This window comes from Melospiza georgiana, chromosome 8 (genome assembly GCF_028018845.1).
Source record: "Melospiza georgiana isolate bMelGeo1 chromosome 8, bMelGeo1.pri, whole genome shotgun sequence".
NCBI lineage: Eukaryota > Metazoa > Chordata > Aves > Passeriformes > Passerellidae > Melospiza > Melospiza georgiana.
Window position 1 is genome coordinate 33,799,627 of NC_080437.1, and position 15,883 is coordinate 33,815,509.

At 43.7% G+C, this 15,883-nt stretch overlaps 1 protein-coding gene across 3 annotated transcripts in view; it reads right to left on the reverse strand.

Annotated features, from left to right (window-relative positions):
- Positions 1-4,330: 4,330 nt before the first annotated feature.
- Positions 4,331-15,883, reverse strand: part of CHST15 (carbohydrate sulfotransferase 15) — a 45,982-nt gene continuing 34,429 nt past the window's right edge. For all 3 annotated transcript variants that reach the window (XM_058029537.1, XM_058029539.1, XM_058029538.1), the window contains exons 5-8: positions 14,079-14,235; positions 10,026-10,182; positions 6,128-6,275; positions 4,331-4,971 (exon numbers count right to left, since the gene is read on the reverse strand). In XM_058029537.1, the coding sequence (XP_057885520.1) occupies positions 4,781-4,971; positions 6,128-6,275; positions 10,026-10,182; positions 14,079-14,235 (653 nt within the window). In that variant the 3' untranslated portion in view covers positions 4,331-4,780. The remainder of the gene's footprint in view (positions 4,972-6,127; positions 6,276-10,025; positions 10,183-14,078; positions 14,236-15,883) is intronic.

Here is a 15,883-nt window from a genome sequence, read left to right on the forward strand (position 1 = left end):
CCACAGCCTTTGCCTCCTTGCCCTGTAGGAGTGCCCAGCTTGTCTTGATGGACAGAAGTTTTCTTTGCTTTCTATCTCTAATTTCAACAATCTAGAGGAGGAAATAATGTGTGTTGATCCCATTAACCACCCAGACAGTGCAGCAGCAGCCCCAAATGTTTGGTCTCTGAGACACCCAGTGTGTTCAATAATCAGGATGTGCTCGTTTTAGCTTCTTTAAAAGCTAAACTCCAAGTTATTTGCAAGTCATCTATTGCTTAGGCCTCTGTAGCTCAAATTAAATGAAGTTTTGGGAGCTGCTCTGAGGCTGTCCATCTACTGCAGTGTTCTGAGTAGCAGCAGAGCCTTTCCTTTCCTCATTCCTGTTCATTAATAGAGAAATAAATAATTTTCTGTGTGTGGGACATTCCCAGACTGAGGAAGGAACTGGAAATCTGCCCCATTTTCCTCAAGAAAGGTGTCCTGTGCAGCTGCCCTGCTGTTCAGTGTCACACAGCAACTGCTCCTCAGAGACTAAACTGCAATTTCCAACCACTCGAGTTGTATTTTAGCATTTTTTCAGTAGATCTTCCATCCTACCAGCCCAGCTGAGGCACCATCACATCAACTCCTGCTGGAAGTTTTTCACCCAGCAAAGGCAAGTTCAGAGATGATGAGGGTGAGGGAAAGTGACTTTCCTCACTGAGCTGTGATGCAGTTATTACCATTTATGTCTCTTTCAGACCTTATTTTCTGCTAATTGTGCCTTAATACAGACACAGCAGGCCTCTAATTTTAATGGCAGCTTGCAGCCTGGTGGCCCATTAGGCCCCTGCCATGCTGGCAATCATTTTGAGGGTCTCTCTATTGATTGAGGCAGTGCAGGGTTTTTTTTTTTTCAAGAGCATCTGTCCCCAGCAGGACAGGGAGGAATCCAGCAGAGGGGAGCAGCTCCTGGTGACATCTTCCCCTGGATAAGGTGAGGTCAGTCTCTTTTCCCAACAAGGGACAGGACAAGGAAAGGCCTCAGCCTGCAGCAGGGGAGGTTAAATTGGATTTTAGGGGGAAATTACACATGGAAAGAGTGGAGTCTCCATCCCTGGAGGGATTTAAAAGCTGTGTGGATGTGGCACTTGGGGACATGGGCAGTGGTGGCCTTGGCAGGGCTGGGGTCTCTGTCTCAATGATCTCAGGGGTCTTTCCCATCCTAAACGATTCTGTGATCCCACAGTGCTGAGGCAGTGCCAAGCCAGCACTTCACACGCTCACCAGCTCCAGAGCTGCACTGGAAATTGTATTCCTGTGAGCATCTGAAAAGAAACAGAAATTATCTTTTTCCTTTTGCATCTGCCTCTTCTTTTTCCAGAGCAGGAAAAACCTGTGTTCATGGCAGTGCTGGGCTTGGCCACGAGATGGTACTGCAAGACAAGAATTCCTGCTGGAAACACACTGCTCGTGGAATTAAGGTTGGAAAAGACCTCTGAGATCTGAAACTGTCCCCCAGCACTGCTAAGGCCACCACTAACCCATGTCCCCACATCCACAGGTCCTCTAAATCCCTCTAGAGGTGATGACTTCACTGCCCTGTTCCATGCTTGTCAGCCCTTTCTGTGAAGAAATTTCTCCTAAAATCCAATCTAAACCTTCCCTGATGCAGATTTAGGCCCCGTCCTCTGGTCCTATTGAATGTCCCCTCACCTGTGTGAGGGCGCTCAAGCAGAAATGACTTTTTGTGACACTCTTGTGCCTTGTCTTTAACAAAAGAACGTTTGGCCTAGTTGGAAAACAGATTAATTTCTTGGCAGAGAGACACATTCAGAACTGCAACAACTTCACAATTTTTCCTCAGTTTTCCAAGCTGAAGCTCAAGGTCTGTGGCTTGGACTCAGCAGATAACAACACATCCTTTTCCACGTCAAGCAGTGCCTGTTTCCCTTTGTTTTTATTGTCCCTCTTCCAGACAGCCAAGGTGCTTGGCCCAAACACTCAAGGTCTCACAGAAAACACATTTCACATTCCTCTGCAGTAGCAGTGAGACCATTTGGAAACAACCCTTTCCTCAGTGCCTCTGCACTCAGGAAAGCTGCATCTTTGTCTGATTAGTTTTGTTCAGCAGAGATAAGAGCAAAAGCACAGCGTGAGACACGGAGTTTCTGAGGTCTTTGCAAGGAGCCACTGCTGTGCTCTGGCACAAGACACCAAAAATGAAAACATGTTGTCTTGATGTTAATTCCAACTTCTTGGCAGATTGCTCTTTTGGGGTTGGGGGTCACCTCAGTGCTACAGTGACTAATAACAAAAAAAATTGATTTTTTTTTTCACAGCTGGAATTGTCAGCAGAAAGGTAAAAGGAACTGGAAGAACTTATTACTGGGTGGGCCTTGTCCTGTGTAGAGATTTACTGTGAAGCCACTGGCTGGCTGTGGCTGAGGAAGAGGAGCTCTGACACCCAGCACTGCCACATCATTTGAAGAAATGCTGGTTTGTTTAACTCTGAGTCACCAAATCAATTTTATTTTTACAGCCTGAGCTAGAGAGTGATATCCTTACCTCCAAAATGACTTCTTGACCAGTATTTGCTGCTGTCTGATTCTTAGTCATGCCACAACCCAACACACTACAATGTGTTAAAATCAGGAGAGCCTATTTTGGAGCTCATGGAGGAGATGGAGACATAAAATCAGCCTCACTGAAGACTTTCAGAAGGACCACAGGCACAAATCAGTGTGTGAGCTGTTCAGTACTCAAGCTAATGAAAAGGGCAGATGTATTAATTAGCTTCTAGGGCTGGTAAAATAATACCATTAGATCATGGCTGTAGTTGACAACCAAATGGAAATATTTGACTGTGGCAGGCCAGGTTAGGAAATATCTGTGCAGAGTTATCCTGACCACACAGTGTTGATTCCAAATCAAAGCACAGCTGGGTGAACTCTTTGGTGTAAATAAGTTGTTGATTAAATTTTTACATCAACAAATGGTGGCAAATTATTCTGATTTTCTGTTTCACAGTCCCATGATACTTTTATTTGTACTTACTAAAGTAGTCCATTCTCAGCTCTCCAACCATTTTTGGTCTCTGAGCATTTCTGAACTAGAACTAATCTGTTCTGGTTGTCTCGAATACTTCATTAAATTACTTATTTTAGGCTTTTCAAAGCCCAGATTGAATCCTTTTTTAAACAGCACATTACCAGCTGGCAAAGAACCTAGGAACAGTCTTCTGTTGCAAAACATCTCACATGTCAGCAATCATATCCCCGTGTGAAATGCGCAGGATCCATCAAGTTTTCAGCATTAATTCTCAGTTTAGAAACACATGAAGTGAATAATAAGTCCCCATGGAGGGGGATAGGGAGAAGTTACCTGTAATATTTGTAAATGTACTCGTGAAACCATCAATAAAACTGCACTGTGGTTGAAAGGACAAGTGAAGGCAATCAGAAAGGACTCTCTGGGGGTTCCATAGCTGGGTAGGAGCTTCCTTTGACCCACTCAACACACATTGAGGAGGAAATAGGTTAGCCCATGAGAGGTAATGATGAACAGGTAGCATTTATATTTGTTTCTTAAAAAAATCTTTGGCTTAGGTGGGACTCCCACCTGCAGAAGGCTGCAGATTGTAGCTGACAGTGGCCTAACCAGCTGTGTTTGAAATTAAAGATCGAACTGATGCACATCCATAGAAAAAAACTGCTTTTTTTTGTCAAATTAAAACCTTCAGGTAGTCCAAAGTTTCTCCATAACTTTCAAAATATTGGGTTTTTTCCTCAAGTCTGCATATCTCAACTGCTTTAACTAAATATGGACATATTTCCTGAAGAGGGAAACACATAACCTAATTCCTCAGGTAACACATCCTTTCTGCAAGGTACTGAGAATCCTGCTCATTTTTTTATTTTAATAGCAAAATTTCATATGGCTTTTAAAATGTGTATTCCTTCAGAATGGAGAAGAGTAATCCTGCAGAATTTAGCAGGAATATCCATAAAAGCCCTTCATGGCCAGGAATGGACTTTTAAATAAAAGTGGTTTCCTGGGAAAATGTGTGAGTGATATGAGTAAATTATATATATTCATACTTACATGAACAAAATATGGAAGGCAATGAATTTGTTGTGCTAAACACCAAATTGGCCTGTTTAGGTTTCAGCCATCCATTCTCACCTGGATTATAAAATTTTCTTTTACAAGAACTATGGCTAGGAAAGTCCATTTATCTTGAAGATATAAATGAGACTTGGAAATTTATGTGAATGCACTTCATCTTTCTTTCAGAATTAAGGAAACACACTCAGTGTTAGTGCAGACCATTTTTAAACAGGCTGACAAAAAGAAACAGAACTTTAGGTTGAATTCAATTAAAAATTTTAATGACTAAATGACATTGATTGCTTGAAAAAAAATGAGTGAATAACATATATTGAAAATGAAATGAGAGATTATAAGTGTAACTGTAGGAAACTGATGCTGACTCTGTGATGCAGCATCTCAGAGAAGGTTCCACTTCAACACCCCTGTGGAAGAGTGTAAGACATCATTGTCCTGATGCTTGTCCACTCCTCTGCTGGGGTGAGAGAAGCTGCAATAAACTGATTAAAGCAAGATGATCTCCATTCTCCCAAGGAAAATGTGGCAGAGCTGTTGAGATGTGTGCTGGCTGAAGGTGAGACTCTCAGCTCACCCATCGGCTGCTCTTTGGAATGGGAAAAAAAAAATGTAAAATATCCACGCACAAAAATAGAATTTAAAAAAATAAAAACTCCTTTAAGCACTGTAGTCGTGGCAAGAAATTTACACGTTATGTCCTCTTCCATAAAAAAGCATCATCAAAAAGAACTTGTGCCAGTTTTGTATTAAAAGGCCTATAGAAATCTCTTAAAATTGCCTTGGTGGTTGGCAGCATGGGGCCCAGGCTTCTGTCCTCAGGTCTTCGTGTGTTGGATGCAGGACTCTTGGTGATCAGAGCTTCTTGTTTCTCACTCAGAGGCCCTGTGGAAAAAGAGAATATTATCATAAAATATTTCCCCCAAAAATGCCCACCCTAAAGAAATCTAATGACTGAATCAGAAGGTTTGCCATGGGGAGAAAAATGTAATTTTTGTTGGCAGCTAGAATGTTTCAGAATATTGAATACAGGCTTAGATCAGTAAAGTAAATCACTACTGGTAAATATGGAAATAATACATGTTCGTCTCCCATTAATTAATCCTCTCTATAAAAAGCAGCATAAATCACTCTTGGAGGAAAATAGCTGTTTTCAGAAAAAAACCCAATGATTGAAGGCAACTTCCCCTCCATTCTGGAGCTGCAGGTATTTTATGCTGCTATTTCATTGCATGGTGTGAGCTGACTAATACCCCACAGAAACCCCACAGGCCTCACTCAGCACTCAGGAAAGCTCTGGTTTGTTTGTTTTGGAGGCTGGCAGTGGGATCACAGTGGACACAGGTGCACTGACACCCCACTTTGGGAATGTGCACCAGCAAGATAAAATCCTAGGGAGTTTTCCAGCACAAACCACACTCAGGAAGCAGATGCCAAGCTTTTCATCTGTTCAGCCTGCTCCATCCAAGCTTTCCCATCATCTAGACCAAGCCTTGGACCAGACAGACGATTTTTCAGCCACATTTTCATTCTCTTGCTACTGTCAAATCAACATTGGGCAACGTTTTGTCTGCCGGCGTTTCTTCCCAGGATTAGCAACAGATGTCTCAATCAGCACAGCAAAAACACAATTTCTCCCTTCTCCTCGGCTACAAACACAACCTTTCATCATGCTCAGATTCAGGTTCTGGGCTGGTAGCACTTCAGTTTGTTAAAATTGGGAGGGAGAAGTTTGCATCTCCGTAAGCCCGTGGCAAACAAGCCCTGAGCGCCTTCAGAAGCAGGGCTGGCTTTTGTGTGGGAAGATAAATCCCTGCATTCTGAGTGGTCTGGATTTTTTTTTTTCCTTTATATACTCTAAGATCTTCTAACACCAGGCATTTGAGAATTTAATTTTTCTTGACTCCAGGCAATGACAGTAATGCATCCTTCAAGCCAAATTCCTCTGCTTCTCTTTTTGTCCCTTAATAAAGCAAAACTAACCTAAAAGAAAGAGGATAATAAGGATTTTGCACACTTAAACCAGCCAGCAAGCACCTACCCAGATCCAGGAACTGGAACACCATGTGCATGGTGTACCTCATGTTTGAGGCATGGTCCTCCAGGCGAAGAACAAGGATCTGATCTTTGTTAAAAACTGTCAGCCAGTCCAGGAGATACACAACATAGAGCCCTACCTGCAACCTCACCTGTAAGAACAAAAAATCCCAAATTAGCTCACCTTACAACACGAAACAACACTCAACTCTGTCATCTGGGCAAAAAAATAAAATCCCCAAAATGTGCTTTTAAGGAATGACAGAAAGAAAGCATGTGAATAATTTTCAATCTTCCTCTCTTTTTCTGAACAGCTTAAAGAAATCTTTGCAAAGAGCTTTCCTGCTGGTGAGAGATGTCATTTTACCAAGCTGCAGCAGCCACAGGTGTGTGCAGAAGTGCTGCACAGACACAGTTATCTGGAGAAGGATGCTCAGCCACCTCACAGCCAAGCTCTCTGTGCTTGGAGCCTTCACGGAGACACTGAGGGCTCTCAGCCCCTGATGAACAGCAATTCAAGGGCAGATGCTCAGTCCTGCCCCTCCTCCAGACCCCAAGGCTGCTTATTTCAGTTTGATTTCACCTGATTGGGGAAATAGTTTAGGGGTGGGTTTGGCAGCGCTGCATTAAAACTTGGGCTCAGTGACCTTACAGGACTTTTCCAACCTAAATGATTCCATTGCAGGTGGCACTGCCATGAGCAGGACAAATATTCTGCCTCGCTGTCAGGTGTTAGATTTGGGTGCATTTTGCTGCATCCCCTGATTGCAATAATTAAGTTGAGATCTCAGCTGTAGCAGCATTGATGGTGCCTTGTCTGAGTACCCAGAGAGCCAGACCAGAGAGGGGAAAAAAGCAGATTTTCAGCCTCTCCTTCCCTCATCTCTGTTTTATTTCCCTCCTCAATTTTACATAACAAATTGAAACATAAAAAGAGTAGCCTTGGTGTTCTTAAAAAGCTCAGCCTCCAACTGTGCTTATAAATATTTTTCTAAATCCCTTCAGGCTCAGAGGAGAGGAACACGAATCCCCAGTCTTAAGCATCTTTCATAAAAGAGACTTAACATCTTCAGCTCACATTACCACAGAGCCCATCAAGTCAGACAACAACTCCTTTCAATCCTGAAACTGCCCCATGACATACAATGATACCTAAATTCCCCTTAAAAAGCCTTGTTTTGAATTATTGCTGAATTATTATTATCCCGTGTGATTCTGATGCGTGTATTTGGCTGTTTATAAAAGAAGTCTCCACATTTAGCAGATTTCTTTATAGATGTGCTACACCAGAACCTGGAACTCTATTTGATGAAGACACCAGGCTAAGATGGGATAATTCAAACTAATTCAAAATAATTCTGGCAGGGCAGTGTGGTGGTGTTTGCAGGAGTCCCAGGATGAGGGAAGAGATGAGGATCTGATTCCATGTTTCAGAAGGCGGATTGATTATTTTATTATATATATTATATTAAAAGAAAATTATAAATTAAAACTATACTAAAAGAATAGAAGAAAGGATTTCATCAGAAGGCTTGAAAGGAATAGAAAGGAATGGAACGATAATAAAATCTTGTGACTGACCAGAGTCTGAGCCAGCTGACTGTGATTGGCCATTAATTAAAAACAACCAACATGGACCAATCACAGATGCACCTGTTGCATTCCACACCAGCAGATAAATATTGTTTTTCTTTTCTTTTGAGGCTTCTCAGGAGAAAAAATCCTGGCAAAAGGATTTTTCATAAAATATGTCCATGACAGGGCAGCACCCCAGCCCTCAGTCAGGGCCTCATTCCACTCAGCACTGGGGCAAACTTGAGGTTTAATGTTTCTTTTCTCACTCCAGGCTCTTGTAAATAGCTTCTCCATCTTCCTTGTGCACTCCTTCAGGCGCTGGCAGGCTGGGATCACCCTGGTCACTGTGCCTTTCTCTGGGAAATGTTCTTGCCACTGATTCCAGTGCCAAACACCCCTTTCTTCCCCCTCAGCATCCATCAGCAGCCAGGATGCCCAGGACACCTCTCTGGTTGCAGAAACACATTAACAAACAGCAAACCCCTTCTTTTCCTGGCACAGGCACAGAATTAGCAACCTAATGAGCTCACCAGGGACAGCAATCCTCACTCCTTCAGTGCACAGCAAACCACGAGCACAACAGATTTAGCAACTTGGCTGAAGAAGAAGCTAAAAAAGGCCACTGAGGAGCACAGTTGGCATGTGGGTTTTATTACAAGCACCTGCTTGTGGCTCTATGGAAGGAAAGAGGCCTCCTCTGCTCGATTCCAAAAGCATCTTCAAGAGGGCTGCTGAAGAGAACAAATGGAGACGGGTTCTGCACCCTGAGGATGAACATAAAGAGGAAAATCTTTCCTTCTGGTTCTCTCTCTGCCTTTCTCTGCCTCACTGGAAGGAATACATTTGTGCAAGCAGATGGCTGGAAAATTCTGTGATGCTGCCCAGCAGCAACTGGTGTGTGAGGGAGCCCTGGGGGCTCAGCCAGGGCTGAGCAGCTCCAACCCACCTGGTGAGAGAGAGCAGTGTCCTGTTTGCTCTGCTGCTGCTGCAGGGCCCCAGCCCATGGAATGCACTTGTACTGTTATTTTATCCAGGGGAAGAGGCAATAACTTCACCCCAGAGGCAAAGGAGGGAACTATTCCCTCCAAATCCTGAGCAAATAAAAGAGGATTGAATGGCAAACTGGCCAGATGAGATACTTCCAGTCCATCTCTTCCATATTATTCTCTGCCCTCGAGCAAAATCTGAAGTCAGTTCTATGCTAAAATTGTGAATTTTGGAATTGTAAGCCTGTAATACTTTTCCATTCCCCTGCCAGCAGTTTATGTGTTTCCTTGTATAATTTTCTGGCATGGACAATTAAAAAAAAAAAAAATTTATCTAGTTATTGGTAGCCTTTTCTTACAAAAGAACACATAATTTATTCTGATTTTGAGGCAATTTGGTACTGCAAAGATCTTTGCCAGAGCTACTTTTTTGGAGACATCTGCAAAAAGCTTGCACATTAAATTGTAATCTTCACTAAATGTGCTCTCCATGCACTTGCACAATAGGAAAGCTGTGTTATCCCTGTTGGCATTCAGCAGGGAACAGGCTGAGGAGACAGCTGGGCCCCCACACCATCTTTTGCATGTCTACATGTATATTTATACCCTCCACTTTACAAATGAAGAGGGAAAAAGTTTTGATTTCTTGCTGCTTCCTTGCACAAGATTTTGGTGTTTTAACAACCTTTCCACCAGGCTGTCCAGCTGGACCTGATGGACAGCAGGGTGGACATGAGCCAGCAGAGTGCCCTGGTGGCCAAGAAGGCCAAAGGCTGCTGGCCTGGGTCAGGAATGGTGTGGCCAGAGAAGCAGGAGGTCATTCTGTACTCAGCACTGGTGAGGGCACACCCGGAGTGCTGTGCCCAGCTCTGGCCCCTCAGCTTGGGCAGGACCTTGGGACACTGAGCACATCCAGAGGGGCTGGGGACACAAACCCTGTGAGGAGACCCTGAGGGAGCTGGGGGTGCTCAGCCTGGAGAAAAGGAGACTCAGGGCTGCCCCCATCACTCTCACAGCTCCTGAAAGGTGCCTGTGCTCAGCTGGGGCTGGGCTCTGTCTGCAGCAGCACTGACACAGCCAGAGCACACAGCCTCAAGGGAAATACAGGTTGGATAGCAGGGAAAATAGAGTGATAAAGTTGTGGAATGGCTGCCCGGGGAGGTGGTGCAGTCCCCATCCCTGGGTGTGTTTAACAAAGCCTGGATGTGGCACTGGGGGCCAGGGTTGAGTTGAGGGGTTGGGCCTGGGTTGACTCAATGATCTTGAAGGTCTCTTCCAACCCAGAAATTCTGTGAATTGTGTGAAAAGAGCAAGGAGCCCCAGGTGTCAGGGGATACGTACGGGCATGGCGTTGTTGAGGGTGTTGTTGTAGACACAGGCTCGCAGGGAGAAGTCCAGCACACAGCCCTCAAACAGCTGCAGCGACTCCGCCACCTTCTCGTGGAAATCCTCCGCGGATTTGTTGGCGCTGGCGAAGTACAGATAATCAGAGTACAGCCTGTGAGAGAGAAACATGGCACTGAGGGGCTGAGAAAATGGAGGAACATCTATTTACACCACAGATTTACCAATTCCAATCAGCTACAGGAATCCAGGGAAAGGGGATGTGTGTGTAACAGCATCCCGCCCACAGCCTGTCACCCAGTGACATTTTTTTCATTCATTTCATTTCATTCACAGCAAAACCCTCTCCAGGGGATTTTAAACAGCATCCCCACCTTCAAGGTCTGCATCCCCGGAGACCTGACCCTAGAAATCGTGTGAGCCAATGTTTTCTCCTGAAGGCAAAATTTAGACTTTAAATTCATGTTCTCTGTGAACAGAACCGGTCTCAGCTGATGTTGCTGCCCCTCTACACCTGGTCTTCCATGGTCAGGAACACCTGTCTCTAAAACTTAAAGCTGATTTTAGAAACTTTAATTTTAGGTGGGTTAGAAAGAGTAATTCTTATATTACTACCAAGCTGGCTACAGTCATGAATTAGAAAGAGTTCAGATTTCCCATTCCTTTCACAGGAAGCTTCACCTCCAATCTTTCCATCAAAATACTTCCAATTTACAGCAGTCTACCTGTTGATTTTTTTCTTTTTTTTTTTTTTTAAGATGAAACAGATGTTTCTCTAAGTTTCAAAGCATTATCCCTCATTGCTCACTTTTAGCACAATTACTAAAAATTACTTTAAAACGATAATGTAAATTCAAATTCCTTTGGGGGTGTGTGGTGAAACAACCCAAAACCTACAGGCAAGGAAAATATCAATTCTAGCATTAAGTCCTGAAACCTTGATTAGGCTTTTGCAAGATAAGTATGTTTTAAAGAGACAAAGGAAATACCTGGACATGACACAAATATTTGATCTGCTGAACATGGTATTTTAACTTCCATTCATAATTAGGCTTAGAATGACCAGAACCACAATAATACCACAGAATTTTAAAGACAATTTTGTATCACTTAAGGAGTCACTTCCCCAACTGTGTTTGCAGCTCAGATCTGATGCCTCCACAGTATCCTTCTCTTGATAAATTCCAGAAATCCTATATATTTTTCAGCCTCTTTCAAAAAACCACAGGTGTTTAAGAAATAAAAACACCAATCTATTTAGGTCTCAATTATTACTGCAGTCACCTTTTGTATTGCGCTCAGTTTATTTATCCTTTAACTTCCCTGTATTTCCGTGGGTACTTAAAAACACCTCATTTGGAAAGTTTAGGCCTAAATCCAGCAAAGCACTTAAGCACAGGAACAGCCCCACTGCACTCATTATTTATGTCAGTGTTTTGCAAGAACAGAATTTTAATTCCCATGTGAAACAAATGAAGACTCTCTGTTCATTTTAAAAGGAAGAAGAAAGGGAAAAGCTGAAGGACCAGGCCAGATGAGTTCACCTAAATTAGACACACAAGAACATCCCCTGCTTGCAGGAAATGTGGATATCAGGACCCAGCTTGTCCCAGGGATGGTGGGACTGAGTGGTGAAAGGCTTCTTCCTGGGAAAAATCAGCCAGCAGGCAGCAGGTACAGCATGGGCCAGGCTGAAGGGTCATTACAAAGGTTTAATATGACTGCTTGGTGTTTCTAACCATCCATCAAAAGAAATGCATCATTTTTCAGACTCGTTGGCATCTTATGAAAAACTACGTTCTTGAGGACAAGTTCTCCCTCTGCAGGGCAGCTGAGATTTCCTTTCCATTTTTCTTTTTCCTTTTATTCCACATCTGTTTTTAATTCCGAGGACATCTGCCTTTGCTGATTAGGATTTCAGCTGTTCTAGCTACTTGAAGTCCTTCCCTTCCACCTCTGTCTATTCCAATGAAATAATGACACCAGTTGACAACAACCATCTCAAAATAAAAGATGTTATTCAGGTATTTCCAGCTAGGGATACCCAGACTTTGTGCAGGTTAGATCAGAGCCCATCCCAGCCCCCTGCCCTCCTGGCTGCTCCAAGGAACCTGTGCCACCAATGGATGGGCTGTCCCTTCTGCTTTTGCTCCTGCAGCTCAGATGAGCCATCAGGAATGCAGGGAATTGCAAACAAAGAGGAGCCAGTTTGTCACAAACACAGTCAAGGAAATGGAGCTGACTTTTTCTGTGACCCCTGCTAAAGCTGGCAAAGAGCTACACCTCCACTACAGAGGGTGCTTAAGGCAATCAGGGAGTTTGTCACTAATTTACATGAGGAAGCCACTCCAGCCACTCTCTTGCATAAAATTACCATCTGTTAACTCCTGGGGTCAGGAGATGCCGTTGATGTGGAGAGCTGCATTTCCTGACACAGGAGCTGGGAACCATCTCCCAGCCCTGCTCCCACCACAGCCACGTCCTGCCAGCAGGGCAGCTCCTTGGGGAGCATCCCCCAGCTCTGGAGGCTGCTGGGCAGTGGCTACAGGCTGCCTGCACACACAGCACGGGGCTGCTCTTCTGCCAGAGCCACCAGAGCCTGCTCCTCACCATCACCTTCATCCCCACCGTGGGAATCTATAAAATCAGACGGTTTTAGGAAGGTGGTAAAAAGACAGGCTTCAGATACAGCGGAATTGTGAACAGTGCTAAAACAGCAGAAAAAGTATCTAAGCTGTAGAGAAGACATGAGAAATAGAACAATAGAGCTGTGTAGTTTGGCTGTATATAAATTTGTGTCTGTATATAAATTGCTGGCGTCACCCACCATCATCTTCATCCCCACCATCACCAGTATCCCCCCACCATCACCTGCATCTCCAATCATCATCTTCATCCCCACCATCCCATCCCATTTTCCTTTCCTTTCCTTTCCTTTCCTTTCCTTTCCTTTCCTTTCCTTTCCTTTCCTTTCCTTTCCTTTCCTTTCCTTTCCTTTCCTTTCCTTTCCTTTCCTTTCCTTTCCTTTCCTTTCCTTTCCTTTCCTTTCCTTTCCTTTCCTTTCCTTTCCTTTCCTTTCCTTTCCTTTCCTTTCCTTTCCTTTCCTTTCCTTTCCTTTCCTTTCCTTTCCTTTCCTTTCCTTTCCGTTTTTTGGTGCTTTGCCCCTGAGCACAGACCCCGCCACAACTATTCTGACTATCCCTATGGAGCTACAGTGAGGAGGAGTTCATTCACACCCCCTCAATCTGAGCCTTGTGGACTCTGCCTTCATCCCCTCCACCCTCCCCATCACCCTCATCATCATTATCCTGCTTCAGAGGACACAATGGGAAAGATTGTCCCAGAAATCTGGAGGAAGACTGGAGAGAAAAAGTGAAATACAAGTGGAAAGCTGGACACTCCTGACTCTCCACAGCCATTTAAAACAGCCCATACCTTGGGAAAAGCCAAGCCCTTTCCCTGCAAACAAAGTCAGGAAGACCAAGGATGAACTCCTGTAGTTGTTGTGCAAGCTACAAATGCCCAGTGAAACTTTACAGGACTGTCTCACCAAGCACTTGAAAGAGTTTGTAAAAATTGTATCATTTGCTGACTCTGGAGCTATTTAATCATTCTCAATCATTATTATTTAATCAGTTTAAACTGCAAACCCCATGAAAACATAGATTTTACTACTTAAATGAAATGAAACATTTCCCAGGATTATTTCTGCTGAGATCTGGAGACGCAGTGCCCTCCTAGTCTAAAGAGCCCTGCTGAGATCCAGGGCACATTAGCTCAGGTAATGGCATTAGATTGCATTTGAAAACATAAAAATTCTTTTCTTCAGAGTAGCTCAGTAGTCCAGGCATGGAACTCATGGCATTCACACTCACATGCTTCTCTTTAAAACATTATCACTGTTACATGTGCCAAAATACACAGAATAAAACCCCTCTTGTCACAACCAAGTAGCTCTCAAACACCACGTGAATATTTACTGAATATTGACTTGCATGCAACAGAGTGAGAGCTGAAAATATTATTATACAAGAAAATTTTCAGGCTCACCTTTCAACAGGGTCCCTCAGCATGATGATAAGTTTGGCATTTGGTTGGAAGGCATGGATAAAATCCTGGATTAGGAAGGGAGGTTCTCCTTCAGTGCTGTTGTCATAGAAGAAAATCCAAGCGTTGTTGTCCCACATTGTCGAGGCACTGGCCTCCCCTGGAAATGAAAAGCATCTCTGCTGGTAACTCATTCCATTCTTCATGATGGAGTGGGAACTGGCTGAATTTTTAAGTGCTATAAGGCAGACCAAAATTGACTCAAAATGAATTTCAGCACACCCCGGTTCTTGCAGACTGCTGTGGCTGAAGCTCCCAGAGCTGCAGCAACCCCACTGCCCTGTCCTTTGGGAATGCAGGGATGCTCAAGGCAGGTTTTATGCAATTCCACCTGAAATGCTGCTCTCCATGGCCACACGGCTTCCTGCTGGTGGCTAACACATGCAAATAGATTTAATTTGGGCTGGAATGGACTGCTCAGGGGTTTAGCACCTTTTCCAGTCATGGAAATCATGGAATCACAGAATGATCTGAGCTGGAAGGGATCTCAAAGATCATCTTGTTCCCATCCTTTCCACTGGGCCAGGTGGCTCCAAACTCCTTCCAACCCAACCTCTTGAGGAGGCAGGAGTTTGTCCCTGCTGAAGTCTTAAAATGCTCATTGCAGCATCCACAGGTTGGCCTTATTGCTCCCAATCTCAGAGCAGCAGCTTGCTAACAAATTGTAAAATTTCCCACAGAAAAATGTGGAAACCATCGCCCCTGCTGATCAACACTGTGGAAAACATAATCAGGAGAATCACTGAGCATATAAGAAATATTTAAAAAGCAGCTGAGATGCGTCATTAAGGTTTGAACGATTATTTTTTATATAATTATTCATGTAGAACAAGTCAACTATTTATAAATAGATAAAGGGTTTATAGAATAAATAGCACACTTTGGTAAAATATCAGATTCTGGTATCTTCAGTGTCTGAAGAAGCTCACGCAGAATGCAATGCTACAGGGAGAAATATATTCAGTAAAAATCTCTGCCAGAGTGAGATATATGATGGTTCAGCTGCTAAATAAATGATCTGATATGTTGTTTTGAATTTTGTAACCTTCTCTGTCTTTTTAAGCAATCCTGACATTTATGTGGCAGTGTACTGTTCAATAAAACATGTGCAGAAGCTTTTTGGGGACTTACACACTCTGATAGTCTAATGAAAGCTAACTCTTGCTAATGAGGTTTTCCAAATCAAAGGGAAGGAGATTAAAAAAATAATAATGTTGTAGGCTTATGGACTTGTACATTATTTCCCTATTTTTTTCTTCCTTCCTCTGCTGGGAAAGCCCAATAAAGATTTAAAAAGATGGACAAAGCACAACATGAGAAAGGTACTGGCTCCAAACTTGGGCTGAACATAATGCGATTCATTAATAAAGTCTGGGAGTTGTTAGAAAACACATTAATCTTCTGTCACGTTCATTTTGCCTCTCTTCAGGAGGAGGAGATCAGCTCCATTGGCTGTAGCTGGGTGTCCACAACAGCTCCGCTCTTCCATTCTAAATTAATTAGCCAAAGCACTGCCTAATCACCAGCAGGCTTCCACTTGTCAATTAAAACTCAATTAGCCCAGCTCCCACGCTGGGTGAGGCAGAAACACAAAGGATTAAGCAGAGGCCAGGAGCTGGGACAGCCCTGCCACAGAAAGCTCTGCTGACCACCAGGACGTGGGGAAAGCAGGGGGAAGGAGCCCCTGCAGGCATGGGGGGCACCTTGGCAAGTCCCTGCTCCAGCCCCTGGCAGGCACAGCCTCCAAC